A 14,285-nucleotide genomic window follows, 5' to 3' on the forward strand; every position below is an offset into this window, starting at 1 on the left:
ATTGTTAATTTAGCTTTTTTGACGTGATCGCGAAAACTAGCGTGACTGCGAAAGAAATCCCGACTGGACACATCTGCAGGCGTTGGAGTGAAACCGGAGCGGAATTACTCCGGTGATTATGCTAAATAAAAGTTGCTGACGAGCATTGACAACGAATCGGAATGCAGCTGTATACGTCATCTATTATCTATGTTAATGTACGTGACCTTTCACTTCTTAGATCTCGGCGATTTTGAAAGACTACTGCATACATTGGACATTTAAATCGACTTGTTTTCAGTAAACATGGATGAAAGTATCGCCTTTGCACTTAGAAAGTTAAAGTATCCATCTCTGCGATTGAATCGACTCAACCTTTAAAATGTCATGCTGACTTTCACACACCCACTCATGAATAATCAATGAATCGTGAATATTTAATAGCAGTCAAATGCCCGCAGATGCGTCCAGTCGGGATTTCTTGAGCGGCCAGTTTTCGCGATCATGCTAAAAGAACAATTAATTATTTTTTTCTGCAAAACAAAGAAGTCCCGACTTTGCCAGTTTACTCAGTTCTATATAACTGCAAATTTACTACGAAATAATAGCACGATATTTCGACTATAGACGAATACTTGTACATGCAATGAATTACACGTGTTTTAAAGGTTACAGTTGAGACTTGCGCGAGGAAATCAGAGGTCCCGATTTTCGGAGATTGTTTTCTTTCAATCACGTTGGCACCAGGATGCCATGAACTAACATTATTGCATCTCCATTTCATTTAAGAAGGCGTTTTGTTTGAAATTGGGCCTTAAATGGAAACACAAGTAGGTACTATCAGACACTGAATATCGTTGGTTGGTCAGAATTCGATCAAATAATAGTAGTATTTTCACTATTTCATCCACAATACTGCATCGTCTGGTGCATAACGAGTTTTAACATTTTCATTTGTACAAAGATGCAACATGACACAATACTATTTAAATGTGCTAAAACAGTTTTCAACTTTCAGTTTTTTAACAAACTGTTGTAGCCTTTCTTCATATATGGGGGTCCTCTTAACTTCTTTTCTCGGCGGAAATGTTACTGCTCATCCATAAAATTTCAACAAATGCCTCATGCGATTATGCACAAAACCTGTATATATATTAATGCGTTAATGTCAGCGTTGGTGTTCAATTTGTGTGATTATACCATAAATCGAATTGTTCAAACATACTGTATTTAAAGTTGAAATAACACTCCCAACCGACAAAAGTCGTATAGGGAAATTTCAAACAAACAAAAATACGTACTCTTCACTGCATAGGCAAAAGATTTAGATGTACATATTCCATGGTATACATGAAGTAATGTCGGGTATTTCGAAATAAGAGTACATCCTGCTCCACATGTTAAATATGAAACAGACTTTGTTGTATGTTTAATCTCGAGTTTAACTGGATATATCATTGGAATATAATCACTGAACTTAGATTGTTGAATTTGATTCGATGAAAGAATTAACAGAACCTTAAATACATAATTGTCAATAATCTCATTGTGAGACTATAATTTATTAGCGATATCTTGAATTAGCGGAATTGCGGATTAGCTAAAATTACATATTAGCTAAACAGGCATTTTTTACACTATACACTAATTTAAGTATTCGTGAGTAAATTCAGCGAAATGAAAAAAAAAAACACCCTAGCGACAAAACTTATTTATTGCGATTTCAGAAAATACATGTATACCAGTGTATGTAGATCATATGGTCATTTTATTTTTGTAAATTGTATAATTATTTATATGATAGGAATACGGGTATTATGTGTTATGTTTAAAGCTGAAACCAGTGCTAACTGCATTTAACATTCAACCATTAGTAGAAAACACATTTACATGTTATGTGTCATTACGATGACATTGGTACTGGTACATGGTTATTTATTCGGAGATTAATATTAGATGGCCAAGCACGCAAATAGCAACTCGCTCTAAGTGATTGGCAAGAAGCACAAATTATGACCATCTGCATGCCTGATTGTGCTTGTAAGCGTGTTATTTTAAAACAAAGAAAATACTTTCTGACTGAGGCCAGGGAGTGGGCCTCGGTTAGCGTGGGGTTTCCGTGAGACTATGTTTGGCAAGATACAACTGGATCTATCTGGTGATATTATTGTATGAGAGAGCGAATGACCACAATTCCTCTACAAAATATACACTTTCATGACATTCCCTTCAAAAAGATTCAGTTTTTAGGCTATGTTGAACAAACTGATCCATTCTTTGAAAAGCTGTGAATATGGAATAAATTTTGTTCTTCAACGTTCCTCTTGATATTCGATTTAAAACGTGATTATTGTATGCCGATTTCACATTAATATAACAAGGTAAGTTCTTAAACGAATGCGTTCGTTCACAAGTCAGTCTTATAATGGATTTCTTCTTTGAAACTCGTGGCAAAACAAAATGCTCTCGAAAAAAAAAACTTTTCAAATTAAAAATAAAATAATACAAAAAACAAGATAAAAAACATGAAAACGCACCTTCTAAATTGTTAGTTTAAGGTCGCATGTACATTAGTTCAGCTGATATAAACAATTGACTACGTAATTTATGTGCAATACTTTGCAGACAATTTCATGTTATTATAATGGTGATATGTTTCATCAGCTCCATTGAATAGAGTTATTTATTATGTTCCTCGCCATGTTTTGAACGAGTCTCGTACCTGCTAGTGTGGTGTGTTCAATTGAGTTATTCGTGATGGAAATAAAAACAAACAGTATCTACTAACAAATTGGGGTTGATCTTTTAGGCTATCGAAGGAAGGATTTTGCATGATACAATAATTGCATGCACAATGCGATATAAACAGAACAGAGCTATGGATCAGTGTATGTTCAACTTGAAGCAAAATTGAAGCAATGTCTTCGAAAAAATAGTTTTACTATGGTGACTAATAAATTGCGAGCGGTCTGGGGGTCTGGCCAACACTCAATGTTCCACACTCAACGTACTCTGCCAGCGAATCTATATACTCGTTCCTGTCTCTGCAATATTGTTATCCCTCTGATCTACATTTGGAGTAATCATCGGTGTAAAGACACTGATATTTTCATTCGACTGATCGCTGTCGTCCTGCGCAGTCGCAGAGCTCTCATAGTCTAACGTACTTGATGTCATCGTCTCGGTTGCACGTGTTTTTCTTCCGGACTTGTTAATATCGGATGCATCCATTTCGACCTCGTTACCTTGGTTGCAACCAAATACGCATGCGCAGCAGGCATTGACCTGTCGTTCCGTTCTACAGCAGCACATAACTTTACACAAAGTTTGGCGGAAATCACGAGAATACCGACTGTAGATATAAGGATTGATGGCGCTGCATAGAAAAATGAACCAGGAAAAAAACAAATAAATGAAAATGATATTGTCCACTTGCATATTGCCACCAAATGCAGCATATGCACACAGACACATATAAGGTAACCAGCAAACGGCAAACACCACTAAAATGCATATCATCATTTTGGCAATCTTGTGTCGCCTATCAGTTTCTCTCTGAGCAGCCGAAGAATGCGAGAAATTGTCCATACTTCGATGCAATTCGCGAAATACACGAACATAAGCAACGGTCATCAAAATGAGAGGAAGTCCGAACAAAAATAAAAATAAATATATATAATATATATTGCTAATTACGGAGTCAGCAGTTACAACAAATACACAAATTTGTCGCATATCGCCGTCTTGGGCCGATGTTTTATCGTATGCGACAGTGACAACATTGACTGTGTTTACCATCGCCAAAACGATCGGTAACAAGGAGACGAGACATAACACCCAATTGAATAACACGATGGACCTGGCGCGTTTCTTTGTCCACAGTCGCGAGTACTTAAATGGGTGGCATACAGCAATATAGCGTTCGATACTGATTACAAACATTGTCCATATAGAACACACCCCGCACGTAATAGTCGCGTATGTAGTTATACTGCACAGTGTTTCCGCCGCCTCGCCCATATTACCATCAATGGCTAGGTTAATAATAAGTAGTTTTATCACAGGTCCATCACAAAGAAGTCTGTACATGTCACATACAGCTAAGTTCACGATAAAAACACTGTATACAGAATTTGGTCGACGATTTCGACAACTGGTTACCAGGACAACAGAGTTACCAATACTTCCAATAAACACAACAGTTGTGAACATAACGACTAGCATTATCCGTGCCCACAAATACTGCGTCAAATCGTTCACAATGCGAATAGTATGACCATCGTCTGTCAAGTTATCAAACAATATCGACGCATTTTCACAGTCTTCTTCCTGCAAGAAAATGTCGCCACTATGGTGACCGATACTTGCATTCATGGTGTTGCGTATATGATAAACATACACGTTATTGCCGTCGGACATTGCACTCACAGTCACTGTCTTCACAGATGCACCATTGGTCAACTGCACCCAAACTACAACAATATGTGTGATACATGTATATTAATAATTAAACAAATATCTAAACAGATAAGAACATCATAGATTAGATATAAAAATATGTGGTGTTAAGGAGTCACGCATTCCCCTAATGGCAACGGAATCGTCCTTCCGTTGTTTTCACGTTGTTGTTTGTTGTCTCTAATTGCCAATTTATAATTATAATATTACAATCGGCCTAAATAACTAATTATTCTATTATGATGTACGCGTGGTTTTGTCAACAACTTTAATCAAGAAATAAGAAATGAGTTCTCAGAGCTTCCGACCAATCGAAAATGAGACCTGGTTGTTAGAAATTATTCAAAATTAATTGTTAAAAAAGTATGCAAAGCGAGTTTTAAGATTTCACTGTCTAGCTGACAGCGCTCCTGTACGAGAACTATTGTTTGTCTGTGAAACACGGAACCGAAACCGGAATCCTTGGGTAAATCAACTTGAATTAAATTACAATTGCAATAGGAATGCAACTTAATTGCAACTTAATTATGCTCAATTACATCGCAATCATATCAAAGAATACAATGTAAAACTCAATTAAATACAATCCTATATAGGAATGCACATGCATTATTTGTTTTTAAAAAACTGTATCTAGTTACAATAACTTAAATTCAATGACTGTCACATTAAACTCAAATTTAATTTAATAGGTCTTTCCATCAGCATTAGAGTAAACTGGGGGTTAGATACTTCTACAGTGTATCAACCTAATGCCAAGACACATATTTTACTTATTTTTTTTCAATATTAATTTTTCAATTTCGCATTTTCAATTTAATACCGTCTAAACTCTTCAAAGTCTACAATGTAAAATCAGTCAGTGCGCGTTGATAATGTTGTTCTTTCTTGGAACGAATACCAAAGTACTAGTATTCATCAACATGTGGTATTACACAACGATATTAACATTTATGCGTCAGCAAATATTTCATCAAAGCTTGGACAATTATAAGTTGACCAGCATGGGTAAAGGTAAGGCTATGCCATTTAGAGCAAAATTAAATAAATTCAATGTTCCCAGCAACAGGCTAACATAATGTTGGGAACGAGAGTAGGTTTTTTAATTCGATTTTAGAATGTCATTTCACTTTCCCGGTAGACTATACTTTTTTTTTTATAATGTATTTTTTTATACAACACTAATCAAAGAAGTGAATAACATCAAAAAATAATTAATAATATAGGGCTCATTTGACCCAAACTCAAGTGCGGCGGGTACCGGAAACATGTGGAATGTAATTTAATGGCCTCGGACCGTCAGGCTAAATGTACTACAAACTACTACATGTATTATTTTGTTGTTATATTCAATAAATTGGATTGAAACACAGGCATGTCATATCGTACACATATTTGTTGAAAGCGGAGAGGCGTCACCTACGCATGCGTCAGATGCCCATAGCGTGTCAATGTTTACAAACAAACTCTACCCATGAGCCTTTGCGTTTTAACATGTGTTGTTATCGTCGCTTGGGACTCAATTCTCGCGCGTGCGCAGATGACGACCCTCCCGCTTTAGACATAGACTTTAGGTCTATTCTTTAAATAAAGAGAATTACACTGCATCGATGATTTTCCGAATTAGTTTGATTACAGTGTGAAAACCAGTAACAGTAATGTATTTTTATTTTTCGAGACTGATTAATGTCACGGTTAAAGCGGGAGGGTCGTCCCCTGCACACGCGCGGGAATTGTGTCCCAAGCGACGATAACAACACACGCTAAAAACGTAAAGGGTCGTGGATAGACGCTTGTTTGTAAAAAATGAAACACTATGGCCATCTGACGCATGCGCAGGTGACGACTCCCCGCTTTAAAGTTACTAGTATTAGTCAAAAAATAAGAGTCAATATTGTCAAAATTTAATTTGAAATAAAAAAAAATATTTGAAATGTGCATAAAATTCTCATGTTTTAATTGTTATTGGTTATGTATATTATATATATATATATATATATATATATATATATATATATATATATATATATATATATATATATATATATATATATATATATATATATATATATGCTCCATCTAGTCATACAACAAATTATCTAGTGTTGGAAACATTTATTTACATATACATGTATACTCAATATTATAATGGAACCAATGGTGGATCAGTCTGGTCACTTACTGTAACACATTTTTACCTTGTAGTTTTCAAACTGTTCATTTGCTTCGAAAGAATTATCGTCATCAAAACACTATACATCAACGAAGATTACACATACTCTGGACACGTATTCAAAGTTAACCTTGCAACAGTTGCAAGCTCTATTGTCGAATGACTATCGAGTGTAGTTTTAGTATTAAATTCATCTAGGGTTGTTGAGAAGACTCGCTTGATGGATTTGAACATTTGTGTTGATAAACTTTGATTTTCCCAAAACCCAATGAGCTTTTCTAATCACGGGTAGAGGCGGCGGCACGAAATTTTGCATGAAAGGTGGCAAGATCTGCTCATGATTTTTATTTTCTTGTAGCGATGTGGAATGGTCGAAATCCTTCAACAATATCTTGAAATGAACAAATACTAACAATTTACATTCGCTGCGACAGAAACTCAACTGCATTGAAATTTAAAATTATTTTGCTTTGTGTTTGTCACTTGATGCATCCATCGGGGATCTCAGTCGTAAATTAGTTTGGAGTCGTATGTGACCTTCAATTTGCATAAACACAAACTTTTCAATCATTTAAAGTGCCTGTGATATGGATGCTATTTTCACGCCTAAAATTATCCATTGATACCTAAATATTATTAATTTTCATGTTTCTGAGCATGAATTATTTTTTTGTAAGTGAAAAAATGTGTTTTAAACTCAATCTACGGCAACTTTATTTTTGTGTATTTTAAAACGAGGCTCCTCATTAGCTTCTTATTTGCATACAGAAATTCCCCTTGTGACGTCAGAAGGGGAAGTCGCATGGCAGCTTGCATTGCAGATACGTGTAAATAAGGCAAATTTCTTGTGCAGTTTTCTCGTCTTTGACTAAATTTTCACTTACGTACTTGTTCGTCGAGGGGGAATAGACCATAATGAACACATACTATCAATTTTTGTTACATGGGTTGGGTTAGATGCGAAATATGTCCGTTCTGGTGTAGCTGGTCACCGTAATCGTCACCGGCTCACGTTTGTACACTGTCGATGGACAAAATAGAATTTGACGTCGGAATTATCTCGTTATTTAGCAGGTTACTAGGCACGTCACTACACTGTTTTATTTCATCGATCGTCTGAGTAAAACTTTCAAAATTAAAATAAAAGAGAACATATTTTGACATTCTAAACATTAGACTATCGTGATCACAATAAAATAATTAAAAAAAACGACAAATCACAGTTACTAAATAAATGACAGCCGCGTGGAAATAAATTGAAATTTTGTTGAAATAGGTGAACGCGTCGGGTCAGGACGAGGGCAAGTGCGTTAAAAGCGGCGTTTAACAAAAATAATCGAGATCGACACACATACAGATAAATTCAGAGTGGATTCGAGTTAGCGTGATCCATGGCGTGTTTGTCATAATTATAACATCATGTCACAGTCCCTCTATCACAGAGGGACTGTGATCATATTAAAACTTTATTTGGTGGAAACACATTGACCAAGCCCAGATTCTTATTTCATAAATTATTACGCAGATCAAGCTGCAAGCATGGAGGTAAAAAAAGAACAGAGGTGTAAATTCGACATTCAACACCAATCACCAAACAATTCAGATACTTTTAGCCTTCGAAAATGAAAACAATTAGCAGTGTGTAAAGGCTGTGTAATTTCCTGTTTGTCCGACGCTTCGTTTTCGTGTCACTGTCAAAATTATTGCTACCTTTTACTTAACAGGGACTAAATGGTCTCTATAAAACGATAATCAGGATCGCAAAAGAAGTCAACTCATTAGAAACACTTGCCGGACGTTTCTCTCTCTTCTGAAATCCGCCTCGGTGATCATGGTCCGGAATCCATTTCTTTCAAAAGTGTTGCACCAGGTTTATGTTGTCGGCGTTTCTCTTTAAACCTAGTTTTTTTTTTCATGGACGAGGACAGTTTTTCCACAAAAAAAAAAGAATCTGAGGTTAAGTGGCTTTCGTCCACTGATGTCGCAGCTTCGGATCGATTAGAAACGTGTCAATACTTACACTATGACTATACGTTGCACTGCAACTGCCCACAACACAACATCTAAAAACTCTCTCTCTCTCAGAAAAAAAGAAAATAGACGAAAAAAAAAAGACAACAAAAACGCCGACCGATAAATGTATATCGTTTAAAAGTTTACTGAATGACCAGTGTTATTACGGCTCAGGGGTATGACTTCCTCTCACATTTTGGCATTTGGTGGCGCACTTTCGGCGAGAGTCGGAAATCCGGAAACAGTCGACCGTTTCAGGATTGGTGGGCGTGGCCACAACACGAGCAATATCCCAAATTTACTTGGATACGAGTAATCATTTACAGCAAAAAAATTAATAACTGCCCGTTTCAGTGGGACACAGATCTAAAATGGGAAACGTGAGGGTGGTCATTGCACAGGCACTTTAAGTCTAATGACAATTGCGCCCTCCATGGTCCGTATTCAGCAGACTGGAGAAATTTTAACAGCGAACAAACAGACACATCCGGTGTAGCGGCTGTTTTCAAATTTGTAAGCTATGAAAGGTAAGTACTAGTATTTATGAATCGAGACTTAATGTTTACCTACAAAATACATTTCCATTCCTAGTAAATGTCCGTTGGATTTGTGTGCGATTTGTCTCTTGGTGTAGCTGGAATTTAATATCCAGGTAAGAAGTTGACGGCGCAAACGAGATTCGTACGAGTAACTTACAATTTCCCTGGGACACTTTTATTGATGTTTCAATACTTAAAGTAACGACATCAACTTTCCCCATTGGCGATTGGCGATAGGATATTCGTTGTCTGTTTCAGCTTCTTGCAGTAATCCATTGTTAATTCGGAATTTCACAGTCCGAGTATATTTTTCTTTAGAAATGAGTTGTACAGTTGTATAATAATAATTATCTTTATTGCGTTCGTATCCCTATTAGGATTTTGACTAAAATGCAATACAGATGTAAATAAAGACAAACAGACAATTAAAGTGAGAATAAAAATACACACAGGAAAATAAATAAAAAACAACTAGCAAATAAAAGTAGAAAAAATAATAATGGTAAAGTAAATTGTTTTCCACATTTGTGTTGGTGAATGTTTAGATTACTAATACTATTGCATGTACATGACCTTATCTTGAGATAGCTGACTATAATGACATCAAGACAGCTGATGGATAGTAGACCATGGGTTCGACCTGCATGCCATATTTGTGATAATAAAATCAATATTTGATCACCAGGAAACTATAATCAACTGTACGCCTAGTCTTTATGTTCGGGGGGGGGGGGGGGTTATTGGCTGGTATCTACTGGTCCTGAATGAAATTTACTATACTCATGATAGAGAACAGCAATGCATGAATTTTGAAACCTGGCTATAATTGCAGTTTATGCAGGAATTCTCTGCTGGCACAGATCTAGAAGCAGTACCTACACACGAATTGGTGACGTCATAAAATACATGACCTTCAATCGGGGTCGTTTCCTCGGTATATACGAATTGGTATATACAAATTACAATAAAGATACTTAAGACATTACACATAAGGTAAAACAAATCACGTGACAATATAATGATAATAACGGTAATAAATCCTACTAGCTTAACAGTTGAAGAGAACATCAGTCGGGTGACGCCGAGGGTCACGAACTGTGTTGCAAAATGGCCGTGTGGTTGAAACTGGGTCATGGCGTGACGCGTGAGGAAGACATCATTAAACACTCAAAATCACAATAAAACGGGGAAGTGGTTGCATATTACGGCGTAGCTAACATGGGAAATAAAAACACGCCCAATACAAACGACATGGGTTCGAATCACACTAGATACACACTCACCAGAACCGAAGCAATCAGAAACCAGCAATCGTTTTGGCTTTTCCGTTCAACTCATCGGAACACTGGAGTAGTTAGAAAAATGAACACCACTTAACGACCAACGTCGTGGCGTAGCTAACATGGGAAATAAAAAAACGCCCAATACAAACGACATGGGTTCGAATCACACTAGATACACACTCACCAGAACCGAAGCAATCAGAAACCAGCAATCGTTTTGGCTTTTCCGTTCAACTCATCGGAACACTGGAGTAGTTAGAAAAATGAACACCACTTAACGACCAACGTCGTGGCGTGGTACACAAGCGTGCCATCAAAATAAAACAAAATTAGCTTGAAAAGACAGTGGGTTCGAGTCCCGCTCAGAGCTACCGTAAAAACGTAAATCAAATAAACTGAAATCTCTCAAACCGTAAACAAGTAAACAAAGAACGTCGCAAAAAAATAATAAACCTCACAAAACTCCACATACAAAACTGAATGAATAAATAATAAAATAACTAACGTCTTAAACTGGACGACGCGCAATTTGTTCAACAGTTTCCAGATTGTGACAAGAGATAAACAAGACCCAAGTCAAGGTAAGTTTTGTTAAAGTGTCGATGGCGTTCCCTATATTACGAAAACAATTCAGGCAACAGACGAATATCTTCTGTGGTGTTGTTGAATTTATACCGTGTCTGCGGAATTGTTGATTGAGGGTTCGAAGCCAGCAGTTAACATTTTGTTAGAAAGTTTCACAATTAAATCAAATATCCAATGATACCAGTATATTTATTTCATTATTTTAACAACTTGCAATGGTGGAAGTTGGTCAAACACGAGTTCTTACACCTAAATAAGTATCAAATATTTGTCGACACATTTATTCTCTCAACCTTGTAGAGGTGGAAATTAATTAAACAACAGGTATTTACTCACAAATATAATGGTCAATATTTGTCCATACATTCATTCTGTCAGTTTAAGAACTTGTAATTGTTGGAATTAATCAAATGAGAGTTGTCTACACCAAAATAAGTTTCAAATACTTGTCCATACATTTATTCTCTCAATTTAACAACTTGTAATGGTGTAAAATAATTAAACGAGAGCTGTCTACACCAAAATAAGTCTAAAATATTTGTCCGCACATTTATTCTCTCAATTTAACAACTTGTAATGGTGTAAAATAATTAAACGAGAGCTGTCTACACCAAAATAAGTCTAAAATATTTGTCTGCACATTTATTCTCTCAATTTAACAACTTGTAATGGTGTAAAATAATTAAACGAGAGTTGTCTACACCAAAATAAGTCTAAAATATTTGTCCGCACATTTATTCTCTCAATTTAACAACTTGTAATGGTGTAAAATAATTAAACGAGAGCTGTCTACACCAAAATAAGTCTAAAATATTTGTCTGCACATTTATTCTCTCAATTTAACAACTTGTAATGGTGTAAAATAATTAAACGAGAGCTGTCTACACCAAAATAAGTCTAAAATATTTGTCCATACATTTATTCTCTCAATTTAACAACTTGTAATGGTGTAAAATAATTAAACGAGAGTTGTCTACACCAAAATAAGTCTAAAATATTTGTCCGCACATTTATTCTCTCAATTTAACAACTTATAATGGTGTAAAATAATTAAACGAGAGCTGTCTACACCAAAATAAGTCTAAAATATTTGTCCGCACATTTATTCTCTCAATTTAACAACTTGTAATTGTGGGAATTAATCAAACGAGAGCTGTCTACACCAAAATAAGTCTAAAATATTTGTCCGCACACTTATTCTCTCAATTTAACAACTTGTAATGGTGTAAAATAATTAAACGAGAGCTGTCTACACCAAAATAAGTCTAAAATATTTGTCCATACATTTATTCTCTCAATTTAACAACTTGGAATGGTGTAAAATAATTAAACGAGAGCTGTCTACACCAAAATAAGTCTAAAATATTTGTCCACACATTTATTGTCACAATTTAACCACTTGTTAATAGTGGAAATTACTTAAATGCGACTTGTTTAATCAGTTGACATCAATGCAACTTACCCGCAGACAGTGCACAACAGAGTATCATTATTGAGCAATTATAAACAAGAACGTGTCTTGGCATTAGGGTTCGGGTCGGGTCAGGTATGGGCAACGGAATTATTAACAGGAATGTGTCTTGACATTAGGGTTAGGGTCGGGTCAGGTATGGGCAACGCAAATGGCAAACACCCAATTGGCAAGATGTACACTAACAGGTTATGGCATGCATATAGTTTACACAAGTAAAAACACAAAATTGGCAATTTTTTGGACAATTGTAACTCAATAATAGAAATATGTTGTATTTCTATATATATACACACTATACAGTCTTATCAAATGCAAACATATCCAGTCAATCCAATGTGGTCTTGTGGGTCAGTTCTCTGCATAGTGATCCGGAGGACCTGGGTTCTATTCCCTTGCCTGCCCATCTTTTTCTCGCAAACGCCATTTGGCAATAAAGCTAAATATGACAACAAATTATTTAATTTGCATTACTACCCACATAGCTCAGTTGATTTGTACTATGTCAGCAATGTGAGCGATCGCTGGTTCGAATCCAGTATGTTTAGTTAGATTTTTGAATGCTAGTGAAGACAGTGCTCCTATGAATAGGACTTAAATCCTAACTCCTGTGTGAAGACACTCGTGGTACAGAGGACAAGACAGTGCGCTGGGAACTCAAAGATCGCAAGTTCGAATCACGGATTGGACACTCCTACAAAAGACATGAAAGACGTTAAAAACATAAACAGCGGATTCAAAAACTCAAGTCAGGAAAACAGAACACAAGTATACTACCCCACATGGAAGCCAGTCGAAGTCGTCGAAGAACGAACACAGTTGACAGCTGTAGGTCACGTGGAACAACAGACACGAGGAGCATGGCTGCACCCCAAATGGGTCCCTTCTTTTGTATTGACCCCCTAAGGATTGCTAATCCCCCTTTCTAACTCTTCCCCCAAAAATAATATATCGCCCCTTTAAAAATGTATTGACCCACAAATTAATGAATATTCATGAGCACAGAAACTGCTACGTCATGAATAAATTAGCATAATTTTATAAAAATTTGCATAAAGTGTAGGTACTCCTTCTGGAGCTCTGCCTCTCTGCTTACTGACATTGTCAAACCATTTTTTCTGCAGCATGAGTTTTGTTTTGTTTATTTTATAAATATGTTTGAGGTCCTCGTAAAAAAATAGGTAAGTTGCAGATCTTGGCAGTAGACCCAATTCTTGACAATTCTTGTTCACCGATAGTGATACTGTTTGAAGGAGTGTCAAATAAAACTGAAGTCCTGTCTAGGGTAAGCTTAATAACTCGTGGAGTTTGAGATTGTCTCATTTACAACAAATAAATGTTGTCACATGATGTCAGATTAATTTGTTATTGATGGAATATTGATCACTAAAACAAATTGTCATTTTAACCTTATTTTAACCCCCCAAAAATACATACCGGTACCCCCTTTTTTGAATTTCATTGCCCCATCAGTAAGTCTTCAATAATGTGACATCTATATACACTGTACCACCACTGTTCGTTTAGTCTTTTATTGTATACAATTTGCTGCTTAGGTCCAAGTTTGACAGAATTGGTGAGTTGGCTAGATTGGTTCACTGGGTTGCATGTTCTGCATAATGATCTTCTATACGATGTCAGCCATGGAATCACCTCGTTTTTTGTTAATTAAAACACTGTATTTCAGTAAGGTAACATTTTGATAGAAATTTATAAACATTAAATCTGAACAAGACATTTTAATTGACTACAGAAGCTCTTTGAAAACACTCATTTACCCTCTG

At 36.0% G+C, this 14,285-nt stretch overlaps 2 protein-coding genes across 2 annotated transcripts in view; one reads left to right on the top strand and one right to left on the bottom strand.

Moving 5' to 3' along the window:
- Nucleotides 1-3,003: 3,003 nt before the first annotated feature.
- On the bottom strand, nucleotides 3,004-4,353 carry LOC102808166 (histamine H2 receptor-like). The gene has a single exon (XM_006825604.2). The coding sequence runs from the start codon at nucleotides 4,351-4,353 to the stop codon at nucleotides 3,004-3,006; it is 1,350 nt and encodes a 449-aa protein (XP_006825667.1).
- Nucleotides 4,354-9,061: 4,708 nt separating this feature from the next.
- The window catches only part of LOC102808045 (helicase POLQ-like), a 37,647-nt gene continuing 32,423 nt past the window's right edge, over nucleotides 9,062-14,285 (top strand). Inside the window, exon 1 of the mRNA XM_085502098.1 lies at nucleotides 9,062-9,150. The gene's annotated coding sequence lies outside the window, so the exon portion shown is untranslated. The remainder of the gene's footprint in view (nucleotides 9,151-14,285) is intronic.

Source organism: Saccoglossus kowalevskii, chromosome 8 (assembly GCF_978046115.1).
Source record: "Saccoglossus kowalevskii chromosome 8, keSacKowa6.1, whole genome shotgun sequence".
NCBI lineage: Eukaryota > Metazoa > Hemichordata > Enteropneusta > Harrimaniidae > Saccoglossus > Saccoglossus kowalevskii.